General features: G+C 41.0%; 1 protein-coding gene across 1 annotated transcript; it reads left to right on the top strand.

Annotated features, from left to right (window-relative positions):
• LOC311528118 (retinol dehydrogenase 7-like) lies at nucleotides 1-13,820 on the top strand (the record flags this gene model as incomplete). Its single annotated transcript, XM_084642747.1, has 5 exons — nucleotides 1-27; nucleotides 1,812-2,142; nucleotides 3,838-4,096; nucleotides 8,893-9,056; nucleotides 9,947-13,820. 5 exons carry the CDS (start codon nucleotides 1-3, stop codon nucleotides 10,195-10,197), a joined length of 1,032 nt encoding a protein of 343 aa, XP_084498873.1. The 3' UTR covers nucleotides 10,198-13,820.
• Nucleotides 13,821-13,824: the final 4 nt, after the last annotated feature.

Here is a 13,824-nt window from a genome sequence, read left to right on the forward strand (position 1 = left end):
ATGAGCTTGCAGATGACTCCCCAGAATGTAAGTACCAGCATCAGAACAAAACCAATGTGTAAAACTACAGGCTATATGAGTTTGCAGAGTAGTAATAGAACAAATTACAGTGGGAAAGAGGTGACAAAGTGACACTCAGATTTAAGTCGCTACTTTTCCAGAATGATTTCTAGAGATTGTTATATAACAAACCAGCTATGGGTTCTGGATAAAACACTTTACTGACAGACGTTATTGACTTGAGTCCTACAGACTAGAATCATTTTGTGCTTCACACAGTGTCTTGCTGGCTATTGCAGTTAGTGCAATAAAAGATAGGTTTTTTTCTATGGCTTTTAGAAAATGATGTGATTACTCCAATGGTCTGATAGGAATATGAACATGAGTAAGGATTACAGGGACCAGGCCTAATATTTCAGCATCTCCTCCTTGTTTTAATGTTCATTTATTCAAACAGTTGATTATTGTGTGATATTTTGGCTGTCTAAATGAATTTTAAAAAACAAAAGAATTCTGAATTCTAGGAAAACATAAAAATTGGAAAGGTTGGGGGGTCATTTAACTACTTCAAGGATTTAAAAATGATCAAACACATTTCTCTAAAATGTAATTATTTTTAAAAATGCTATGAAAAACTAACAGTAAAGGCTCAGATGTTCAATCTGGGTTCCTAAAGTTAGGCAACTAAAGCCAAATTTAGGCACCTAAGTAAAAGTAGACTTCAAAGGTGCTGAGCAGCCCCATATCCCATCAAAATCACTGAGAGCTGCAGGTGCTCTGCACTTTTGAAAAACAGACCTTTTCTGTTTAGGTGTCTACAACTGGATTTGGGTATCTAGCTTTAGGCGTGCAAGTTTGAAAACACAGCCTCCTTGTCCCACAGCTTCAGTTTAATTCTTGCACCAACCCAAAGTGCAAATGCATCCAAAGCCAGCCCATGACAATGAAGAAGCATGTGAGAGTGTGGACTGTCCCCATGAATGAGAATGTTGTTGTATATTTAAATATACAACAATAATCATGGTGGCAACTCGTATTGAACAACGTTTTTGAAGTCCACTTTCTCACAGTAAAGTCAGGCTGATCAGTGCTCCCATCAGCACTTGCCTGCTATAAGTATTTCCATTCATTTTACCACTTATTTAGTGAGAGGGAGATAGCAAGAGAGAGAACAGATTCAGATCCTGCTCTGAAGTGCTGCCTTGCTCAAAGACCAGAGGTTAAAGAAAGCAGATTGTGAGCACCAGCATTTTTGACATTTACAAAGCACACACCAAAGGAGTCAGTGCACTCACCCAGTCTAGCCCAGACTATTCTGTTCTTGCCCAGAGCTCACACAGTCTCTGTGCTATGAAGCGAAGAAGCACTGTGAGTGGCAAGAAGCAGATGATCATACCGAATTGCACTCCTTTGCAGCAGAATTCTTCTCTCTCCAGCAGTACCCTCAATAATCAGAAGCGTTCACAACAGGAGGCATTGCTGCTAGTGAGGGACATGCTTCCTTTCATCCTAAAACATTCTCCAACCACCTTGCAGACGAGGGAGAAGGGCAAGTGAAGCTGCATCTTGAAAACAATGGAAATGTATTGACAAGGAGGTTTAGAGAAAGGCTCTGCCGACACATATATTATTCATGGACACCATTCAAACTGTGCCCAAACATCTAAGCTTGTGCCCCATTTTTCTCACAATAAGACAGAAAAAGCTGGAACTAGACACAAAGCCTTTTATAGGAGCTGTGTTGAACTTGGAGATAGATATAGTAATTTACTCCATTAAGTTTCCAGATCTCTAACATTATTTGTTTATAGGCCTTGCTTTCAAACTCAGCGCAGATAGGAATTTTGGCTTCCATACTTCTCCTCATTATTTGCTGGCTCATCCGAGACAGTCTTAAAGTGAAAGACCTGAATGGAAAGCACGTCTTCATAACTGGATGTGACAGTGGATTTGGAAACTTGCTGGCTAAACAGCTTGACCGAAGGGGATTCCATGTCATTGCTGCGTGTCTAACAGAAAATGGAAGCCGAGAACTACTAGCCTGCACATCCATCTCACTGAAGACTGTGATACTGAACTTAACTGACTCCAGCAGCATTGACAATGCGGTGGAGTTTGTGAAACAAGAGACAGATGGGGAGGGTAAGTGGTATAGCCGCAGTCCGTACAAATTACTAAACATACTCCAGTATAAAACAGAAGAGTTCTGGTCGTAACCTTCCATAATAACCGCACAGGAGCATTTCTTGTGCTGATTAAAGCTGTACTTTCTTCAGTGCTGTGGTTCTATCTAGTTAGGTATTTATTAGCACCAACCACCATAGTGCCAAGACTGTTTTATGTTCCAAAAGCCAGTTTCAACTGTTGCCATTGTGTTTGCTCCTCACTTTTATCAATCAGGGGACTTCTAAGTATCAGAGTCCTTGATATTTTAACAGTCAGAAAATATACTTGTACACGTTCTTAAGTCTCACTCAGCTGCAGGTAAAGTACTCAGCTTGTGGGAGTGCTAATTGGAACTAATCAGAACTTCATTGACCTACCTAAGCAATCAATCAACCTGGCCAATTAAAAATACCTAGTCGAGTTCATGCTCTCCTCCTTTGGGAAAGCAAAGGGTTAGTTTTTTCTCTGTCAACAAGTCTGATTTTTGTAATGCACATAATGATGACACTGACTGTAGCAATCAAACAGGGGCACTGTCCAAATCCATCATTCCCTTTGGATTGTTACTGCAGTGGTGTTTCCTTGTACCAGAGAGCACTACTGCTGTGCGCGCCAGTGAGTTTAATGATGTGAAAGAGGGAAGAACGTGGGTCTCTGAATACCTGTGAACAGAGAGTTTAGATCATTACTTGACTTCTGCTTTTGGCAGAAAATGTTAAAAACGCTGTCTTGGTTCCTAACCCAATGAATTTTTCTGCTCTGGCAAGACTCATCTCGCCAGGGACTTTTCTGAACTCCTCTCCACCTACCATATATGACAAGCACTGTGGTGTCAGGCTAGTCTATAAGGGACAGGCAACCGCAGCTAACACTCACTGTAATCCTCACTCTAACCATATAATTAAAGAGGCCAAGCACTGACTCAGAAGGGAGTCTACACTATCCTCTCTCTCTAGAAATAGGCCATCCTGAGCAGGGTGCTCTAGGCATATTAATAACATGGCACTTACACAGAACTATTTATCCATAGAGCCCAAAGTATGTTACAAAGGTGGAGACACATTATTATCTCTGTTTTACAGATGGGGTAACGGAGGCACAGAGAGCTCCAGGCCCACTTAGCATATGTCTACACCACAGTCAGGAGCAAGGCTCTAAGCCCAGCTAGGCGAACTCATGATAAAGAGGCTCACTCTAGCATACAAAAGCAGCTGTGTGCATGTCGCAGAACCAGTGGTGGCATGGGCTAGCTCTCCCAGTGCTGCAATGTCACACACCTATTTTTAGCATGCTAAGCAAGTCCCACTCGCGCTAGTCTGTCTCCGTGGGCTGGAAGGCTCACCCCCACCTGCAGGGTAGACATACCCTTTGGGTCTAGTACTGAGAAGGCCTGGGAAGCCATGGCTCCAACTGAAATAATTTCTCCATTAATATTTACCCAGTTCTAATTTAGAACCATTGACTAAAGCATTAGGAAGGGGAAAAAAGGTTGCCAGATGTACAGTATAAATTCAGAAAGTCATGAGGAAACCCAGTCAGCTACATTCATCTCGTTAAATGGTGTGCAAAATGTGAACTCTCGCGGTCCATTGCCATATGTCCTGTCTCCAACCCCACTCACTGCTGTGATATTGGCACATACCAAACGTGATATTTTTGGAATACTCTTAGGCCTCTTTGGGTTGGTAAATAATGCTGGAAGAGCAACGCCGATGGCGCCCACCGACTGGATGCAGATAGATGATTTCCACACAATTATGGATGTTAATCTGATGGGGTTGATTGAAATCACCCTGAAGCTTCTCCCGCTTTTGAAGAAGGCTAAAGGAAGAGTAGTCAACATTGCCAGTGTTTTGGGTCGCTTGGCGTTTTTAGGTGGTGGCTACTGTTTGTCAAAGTGGGGCGTGGAAGCTTTCTCGGACATTTTACGGTGAGTCAGAGATGGATTTGTGATGCTAGTTCTAGATTTCAAATGCTTTACAGTTTGTAGCTCTTTGAATCTGAGGCTGTGGCTGAGTTCATAAAAGGTTAGAGACCAGATGTGAAATTCTGATCCTTAGCAGAGTTTGGGTTCTTCCCTTCAGCAGAGGGTTAGTTTGGAGCTTTCTCTAATTTTATCCCATTTTTAACAGCATAAACCTTCCTGTACAAAGTCCTAGAAATGCAGCTTTGACTCAGCTAACAAGGTGAAAACCCAGCAGAGTTAACATCTGAGATGTCTTGCTCTGTGTAGTCACTTTATCCCTATGTCTGAGGCTGCCTTCACCAGGGGGCACCCTCTTGTGACTGTGTGGGTGCTACTCTGAGTTTGATCCAGTTTGTCCCCTTCACACAGTCAATACTGATTTCTTGTTATGACCCCAGTCCTCCAGCCAGGCCCTTATTAGTCACTACCCTTTAGGGGTAATAAAGGGTGAGGAGGAGTCCAGTGGCTCTAGTGAAGGGTAGACAGTTCTAGGCCATGCAGGCCTAGTGTCTTTTCTTGCTCCAAAGTCTTTACCATGCCTTGTGTTGGAGGGTGGTAGGGGAACCCAAGCCCACAGACTCCACTGGTTACAGCTCAGGGACACTGTCTGAAGTAGCTTGAACCAGTTCCTCCCAGACCCTTGCTGCTCTCTGAGCTGATTCCTACCTCGCCTCCTTGCTAGGCTTTCCCCAGTGCTCTTGTTCTGGTTCTCCCTCTCAGGAAGTCTGATTTCCCTTGCAGCTGCTCGCCAGTCTGTGGAAGGGGTCTCCTCTCTGGAGTTCCTCTGGCAGCCGACCTGCCCTCCTGTTCTGCAGCCCTTTTATCTTTAGAGCTGTTGTGAGGCTACCAATCAGCCCCATCTGAGCAGGCAGACAATTTAACTAATAATTTCCCATGTGGAACTATATCAAATGCCTCACTGAAATGCAGGTAGAGTAGATCTACTGCATTTCCTTTGTCTAACAAATCAGTTCTCTTCTCAAAGAAGGAGATCAGATTGGTCTGGCACAATCTACCTTTTGTAAACCCATGTTGTACTTTACCCAGTTACCATTTATCTCTATGTCCTTAACTACTTTCTCTTTCCAAATTTGTTCCAAGACCTTGCATACAATTGAGGTCAAACTAATAGACCTGTAGTTTCCTGGATCACTTCATTGCCCTCTCTTAAAAATAGGAACTATATGAGAACTATATTCTTCTGACATAGGTACAACCCCCGAGTTTACAGACTCATTAAAACATTTTGCTATTGGCCTTGCAATTTCATGTGCCAGTTCCTTTAATATTCTTGGATGGAGATTATTCGGGGGGCCCTGATTTAGTCCCATTAAGATGTTTGAGTTTGACTTCCATCTCCGATGTGGTAATTTCTACCTCCACATCCTCATTCCTATTAGTCACCCTGCCACTATCTCTCTAAGATCATCATTAGCCTTATTGAAAACAGAGGCAAAGTATTTATTTAGCTGCTGCGCTATGTCTATATTATCCTTAATCTCCCCGCATTCCCACTGGTTAGTGGTCCCACTTCTTTCCTTGTTTTCTTTTTATTTATATGGCTGGTTTCAATTCCCTTTGAAAGTCCAACTCTGCTTGGTTTTTGGCAGTTCTCACTTTATCCTTACACTGTCTGACCTTCAAGAGGTAGCTTTCCTTCCTAATCCATCCCATCTTCCATTCCTTTTAGGCTTTCTGCTTTCTCTTAATCACCTGATTGAGATGCTTGTTCATCCAGATTGATCTGCAGCCCTTCCCTACAAATTCTTTCCCCTTGCTTGACATGCAGGCTTCAGATAGCTCCTGGAACTTTGACTTAAAGGAATTACAGGCCTCCTCCACGTTCAGATCTTTGAGTTCTTTGGTCCAGTCCACTTCTATAACTAATTCCCTTAATTTTTTAAAGTTTGCCTGGTTGAAATCCAGGACCCTAGTTGCAAATCTATTTTTGTTTATCCTTCAATTTAATTTAAACTGAATAGGCTCATGATCATTCAAACCAAGATTGATCTCTGCAACCAGTTCTTCTATGAGGTCGTCACTACACACCAATACCAAATCTAAAATGACATCCCCGCTTGTTGGTCTGGCGATTATTTGGTGAAGAAATCTGTCAGCCATCACAACCAGGAAAATGTCAGCCCTACTATTGTTACTAATGGTTGTCCTACGATCTATAGCTGGGAAGTTAATGTTTCCAATAATCACTCAGTTCCCAACAGTATTTATTTCATTAAAAACATTACAGAGGTCTCTATCCATGTCCAAATTGGATCCTGGAGGTCTGTAGCTTGCCCCAAGCACTAGCCCAGGGGAACCTCTAGTAGCTTTCTTCCCCAAAGTGATTTTGCCCCAACAGATTCTGTCTTATCCATTCCATCACTTCTAATTTCTTTACAGTCTACCCCATCATTAATATACAATGCTACTCCACCACCTTTGCCTTTATTTCTGTCTTTCCTGAACAGCACAAACCTTTCAATACTCCAGTCACGCTTACTATTCCACCATGTTTCTGTTATCCCTATAATATCCGGTTTTACTTCCTGCACTGGTAGTCATAATGCCTCCATTTTGTTACTCAAGCTCCTTGCATTGGTGTACAAAACGTCTTATCTGTTGCTGCTTGGCTTCTCCCACATTCCTTGCCCAATTGGGTACAGTCATTCTACTACCAGTATTGCCTATCTGACTCGTATCAGCACTATCCTTCCTCCTAATGTCCATTCTCCTACCCAGTGCTGTTCCTTTCTCCATTTCTGTATCATTTCTTACTTGATTTTCCTCCTTCTCAGTGCTAAAATCAGGCCTGGAGATTACATGAGCATCTCCCAACTGTCCCTCCCCCTCCACCAAGCTTCTAGTTTAAAGCTCTTTTAATGAGTTGTGCCAACCTCCATCCCAGAAGTCTATTTCCTTCCCTATTCAGGAGGAATCCATTCCACAAGAACACTCCTCTGTCCATGAATGACTCCCAGTGGTCAAACATCCCAAAGCCCTCCTTATAGCATGACTGTCTGAGCCATCTGTTGATCATCATGATCTTGTCACTCCTTCATTCTCTCCCTCTAGGGACAGATAGAATCCCACTGAAGGTCATTTGAGCCTCCATTTCCTTTAGGGTCTTCCCTAGCCTGGCATAGTCTCCTTTGATATATTCCAACAAGAATCTAGCTGTATCACTTGTTCTCACATGAAGGACAATCAGTGGATTCTTTTCTGCTCCCATTAGGATCCTCTTCAACCTCAGATCCACATCCTGCATCTTAGCTCCTGGCAGACAGCACACCCTCCTGTTCTCTGGATCAGCTCTGGTGACAGGACTATCTGTTCTTCTTAGTAGGGAGTCCCCAGTCGCATAGACCGGCCTTTTCCTGGTGATGGTGTGAGTCTCCTCTGGCCTTATTCCGGTTCTTTCTGGCTGCAAGTCCTCTTGTCTTTTATTCTCCCTGGCAATCTTCTACAAGTCCTCCTGAATCCCCCTGGGGCACTGAACTCTGTGTATCTCCATTGACTCTTCCCCTCTTCTTACAGGACTAGTTGCTCTTCTCTTCTTCCTTGCCCTCCCACCTTCAGTTACTGCCTGCTGTCCCCTTTTTTCATTTTCCAGCTCTGCTTCTGAGCTCTATTGCTCCTCTGCTAGCTGGTCTTTTCCTCTGCCTGGTTCTTGTAATCACATGCTTCCACGGCCTAAACTTCCTTGTTGCCCCTTGTATCCTTGACCTCTGCTGTCTTTACTATCCCATAATAATCTAAGCACTGGTGATGCTGGGCAGCAGTTTGGCCTTCGTATGTCAAAGATACTTAAACATAACTTTGGAATATTATACGCAATGAGTATCTGTCCCTCTGCAGTCAATGGTGCTATGCTGATTTACAGAGGCTGAAGAGCTGATCCAGAGGCTCCTCTCAACAGGCAGGTAGAATTGGTAAAATTGACTGGGAGCAGTTGTGAACATTCAGATAAAGCAGAATATGCTCCAAGAAACAAATTTAGTGGCTGATGTACAAGAGTGTTCAATTCCATTGCACGGTTTGGAACGACACATGAATGAGTCAGGTCCCCAAAGGTCTCTGAAGCTGCCCTTAGGTGGAGAGAGGCAATTTTCATGGTGAAGGAGCTGAACTGCAAAGCAAAATATAAACTGTAAACATCTGCTCCCTTTCTTATTAATTAACAGTAAATGAATTCACCTTCAGCACATGAATGTTTGGCCAATGAAATCTACAGAGTTGAGACTCCTAATCCAGTCAAATGATTCTGCCCAGCTGTGTTTTGCTTTCAGATTCTTTATGGCCTACCAGCAGAAGTAGATTATAACAGAGCAGCAGGAACTGGAAACATTTCTTTGTATTCTACATCTTTGAATAGAAATGTACAGCGTTTCAGCTAGATGTATGGCTCAAATAGATTTGGGAGTTACCTTGATCCTCACTGTTCCTAAGCAAACCACACAGAATAGGCGTTTGTATACCTGCTGCTACATTCAAGCGCTGTTTGCAGCTAGATTGTTTAGTTCTCTGTACAGTGAGTCTTTTCCTGTGATAGGTTACAACAAAAAGACAATATGCCATATAATAAAGCATATTTGCACTTTTTTGACATTTTTACATAACCAGAAATAAATCAACATTTGACCTTTATGTTCCGAAGATACGTGTCACTTTGGTTATTACAGAACCAAATATTTAAAGATCATATAATTGTTGGGTCGGCCAGCAAGAAAACATTTGCTGTTGTATTTTATTTCCATTCCCAGGAGAGACATGCAGCATTTTGGAGTGAAGGTGAGCATAATTGAGCCGGGATGCTTTAAGACTGCAGTAACTAACTCAGAGGTCATTGAGAGAGACCTACTAAGACTTTGGAACCAACTAACTCCTGAGGTCAGAGAATCCTATGGAGATAAATACTTTGTTGAGTGTAAGTACAAATACTTAACATCACTGGACCGGAATGGACTTGGCTAACCTTAGTCATGAACTGACCATTATCTCTTTTGGAGTACAACTCTCCTGTTGGAGTGAAGGGCCTAGTCTCTTGGTGCACCTATTAGATGGGTGGAACATGTTCTGGTTCAGATAACTCTGGTAAAGAATGCTATTCAGCTGACAGAGTGCTCTATTGATAGCCTGGTAAAACATATTATTGTCCTTTGTCCTCAACTCCTGACAGCTAGAGAGCCAGTGGCAGGAGATCTCCTTGATCCTAGGGGGTTGTCACGTCTTTGCTTTGCAGGACACTCCTCACTCATCCATGCAATTCATCACAATGTTCAAAAGACAGTATACTTCCCAATGCTTTACAGAATAGCTTTTCTTTCTACATAGGATTTCCTATTCTGCTGTTTCACTAAAGAATATTTTCTCTTCTGCTGCAGGATTTCCTGTTCTGCTGAAGATTAGTTTTGAGATACTCTTACAGGGTACAAGAACATTTGTAGAGAATTAGAGGGCCTGAGGAAGTTTCAAGAAAGAAAGAAAGTGAAGTTTACTTATTAAATATACTTAATTCAGGCTACAAAAGGCAGGGGGATAAACAGTAAAACTTGGAAACATATGTAAAGTATACAAAGCCTGCAGTTTCATAGATTAATTATGGGCTAATTAATATTTGTTTCATGAGCAGCAAACAAGCAACTATTACTAACATAAAAATAGAATGATTTCTAAAGCTTTACCATACAGATAACAGTAACATTTGGGTGTGGAGAGCTTCTTTTTCTTTTACAGAGTTTTAGCTGTCAACTATTTAAAATTCTTTTATCAGAGAATGTTTCATAAGCATTCAGGGATTTATTTTCTTCCCTGCAGATGTCAGAGCTCAAAGATTTTCAATGAAAAGATTGTGCGACTCTGATATTTCTAAAGTCATAAAATGCATGGAGCATGCCTTGATAGTAAAATACCCCAGGACACGCTATGGATCTGGATGGGATGCAAAGTTCTTTTGGCTGCCCCTCTCCTATGCACCAACCCTTCTATCTGATATGATGTTGCGTATGCTGCTTCCAACTCCAACAGCCAGTAGGAAATCAGTATCCTGTGTTCCACTTGATGTTTAATATTTAATACTCTAGGATCAAGGCTAAAGTGGTGACTGTTATTCTTTTCAAAATCAGCTGTTCTCTTTCCTACCTATAACTATCTGACTGATTTAATTCTCTTCAGAAAGCACTTTGATTTTTATTGCGTTTCAGTCTGGAGAAAGTTTTTGTTATATTCATCAGAGATATATTTGCAGTATAACATTCACCTGCAGAGCTGGTCAAATAGTATTTATCAGATAACACGTTTGGTGACTTTGGACCTTTTATTTCCCAAATCAGTCCTGCTATATGCAAATCTATTCTGCTCTTAAAGTCCAAACGTCAGCCTATGAATTATATGATGTTGGTATGCAAAGTGCAACATTGTTAATCCATATATTCTAGTGGGTAGAATATACATGTTCTTTAAGAACACATTTACTCAAGAATTGATACATCTATTCATGTTGAATATGGGTATTTGACTGAATCATGCCACTGAATTTAACAAAGCTGTGAACCTAAAGGCTTAAACTTGATCAAATCAAAGTAAACCCCTAGCGTTTGAAAAATATCCACAAAATGTTAGTTCCAGTGCTCAACTACATCTATGTGCCTATTTACCATTCAATAGGCAGCTACTATAGTGGAGATAATACACAGGTTATTTCAACAATATGTAATATAAGTGACAAGCAATCAAAGACAATTGTTATCCATTACCACAATATTTATACATTACCCTGATTCCTAATTTTAGTGTGGTTTTATCTGAAAGAGAATACATATGTACATGATGCCTTTTATCCTGAGGGATCCCAGGGGGTTTTACATTTCACCCAATGCTAATGTCTGATGTGAAGCAGATCATTTTGTTTATGGTGTCGTCGATTAATATTACTATATGCAATGCACTAAGCATAGTAAAATACGACTTGAGGTTATAATGCCTCTTGAGATTATAATGCTAAGTGCACTATAGGTTTTTTCCCTGATAAGCCACTGGTCAGTAGCTGACATGATGGTGTGCATGGTGGTTTGAAAACTGATAGGGTAAAGGTTTTGTTTACTAGAGTTTTGAGTTGCTGATTAATGATTGATATCCAGGTCAATTAAGTTTACAGAAATATCATAGCAAGTCAGATTCTACGCTCTACCAAATGTCTTCAGAGAAAGCAAATTCATTTTACCTCATTTGACGATAAACACACATTAATACATATTTTTCCCTCTCTGGTCCAATGGCCTGAAAGATCCTCCATCTGAGAGAAACTAATGTCATTTATCGCCCTAACACTGGCAGATTACAAAGAGAGATTGCAAGCTCATAGAAAACAGACCATCTTTCAAACATCAATCTAGTGTTCAGAAAGGCAACAAGGGATAGGGATCGTAAAGCGAAGGAAATCAGAGAATAAAGCTGTGAAGAAAAGCCTTAAAGCCTCTGCTGGACTGAGTACCATAGCTACTCTCCATTCATTGACTCATGGAAGGGAGGCGAAGCCTTTGCTATACATTTTACGGGAGAGGAGAGGAAGCCCAAACTGGTGCCCGGGGGTCCCTCTGCCAGAAAAAGAAAGGGTTTTTTAAGCATTAGCAAACATATATACTACGTAAACAGTACAGCCCCGAACAGAGTACATTTCATTTGTGTCTGACAACTTACAAATCTTGTGGAAAAAACAGTTATATATTTAAAGTGAACATGAGTTTTAGCAGTAGATTTTCAGTATGGCTGAAGCTTTATGTTTGTGGATATAATTTGCAAAATTGACACCTGCATTTTTTATGGGTGCAAAGGGAGGCCAGATTTGGGAAACGTAGGCCTTAATATCTTCTCTCTCTAAAAATTCAAGTATAAGAACTTTGTGGGTCTTTCCTTCAAAAAAAGAAGCCACTTTTTAAAAAACACCTTCCTTTGTAAAACTGTTCCCCAGATTATACTAGGAACACCTTAAAGTAAAGCACTGGGGTAAAATGGAGTTACCAACCCATTATTTGTTTTACTCAGGTCTGTAACTGCCTGAATATTCATAAAGCACTAACTATACTCCCTATGTCCTATTCCACCATATACTGAGCTCAGTGTAACGGCTTGGAAAGAGCCTCTTTGAAGTAGTCCCTTCTTTGGTAGTTCCAAAATACTGAGCAGAGAGATTATAACAGAACTATGTACCTGAAAAGGTTTACCAGTCTGAAGCCAGATCCTCGCTAGTATTAACTGGTGTAGCTTAGTTGAAGTCAATGGAGTTACACCAATATATACCAACCGCCAATATGGCCCCTGATTTTACAGAATAAGAGATATACTGTACATGTTTACACAGGTTCATTTGTAAAATGCAATTTATTATACAACTTTTGTGCAAAAGGCACTGTTCATAACTTTTCCAGGATGTAACAATTCTTATGTATTGTAGGATATTGCATTATTGTTTAAACTGTGAATAAAATATATCATAGAAGAGTTGTAAAAATGGTATGATTTACAACATTCCACGCCAACTTTTGGGGTGAGATGCACTTACTCACAAAGTTAAAATTGCAAGCAACTAATGCATGAATGGAGTACATCTTCTGAATCACGCTTACGTGCAAATCTGCACCAACATTAAAATCAGTTCCCGCAATAAGATCACACCCGCATGGGTTTCATGAATCAATGAGTACAGCTTAAAACAGAGGGTTTGGCTTGAACAAAAGTGGATGTGTTTCTCCAAAGCAAAACCTTTGAGTAAGCTGCCTTTCAAACCCAACACAAAAGCTGTGCCAGCTACACCAATAATATTATTCCAGTTGGAGGAGGAATAAAGCAGGTGCAGCCAGCTCTATTTTCCCTTGGCACACAGACACCAGAAAGACATCCAGGTAAAAGGTCATATCGTGATTCTTGGGCCAGATATTTGGCTAGCACTCCCACAAGAACAGGAATATTAGGCAAACACTTGGTTCAAGAAGTAAGACACAGCATAAGGCTGCAGGGAGACAAACCTTGACCCTCGCAAACATTTGCCTGAACTGGAGGCTTCCAATGTATTTAACAAGTGAAGTTTAGCACAGCAATAGCAAACATATGTGTTGGTCTAAGATCCCAGTTTGGTGCATGTGGATTTGAAGTATCCTATTACTCTAATACACCTACGTTGACCAACACAGTGACAGGCATTCATCCTCATCAGAACAGAGACTACTGGATAGGAACTCATGAAGGATATTAACTATAGTGTTAGCAGCATGATAGCGTAGGCATTAATTTGCATGTATTTTGTCCAGAGAGGTCTACAATTACTAGTATGATATGCATGTTGGAGCATACAAGCTGAAGTTTGGCCTTCTGTGATTTACTGGGATTGGAGAGCTGTACAGCCAGAGCATAGGCCTGGAAACCAGAAACTTTTCACCTCTAATCCCAGTATTGACATCAACTCCTTCTATGGCTTCCAACCAGTCAGTCTCTTTGCCCGTTTCACAATCTGTAACTGTGAATAATAGTTTCCTACTTTACAGGAATATTGTGAGTATTAATATGTTAAATGGGAATGATTTTCATCTCATGCTTTACCAAGGTATAACTGACTTCAGTAGAATTCTGATTTACCCCTCAGTGTGTAACTAGGCTCAAATGTTTGGAAAGTACTAAGCACTTTTATTAGTGTTCTCTAA

Source organism: Lepidochelys olivacea (genome assembly GCF_965140295.1).
Source record: "Lepidochelys olivacea isolate rLepOli2 genome assembly, chromosome: 11".
NCBI lineage: Eukaryota > Metazoa > Chordata > Testudines > Cheloniidae > Lepidochelys > Lepidochelys olivacea.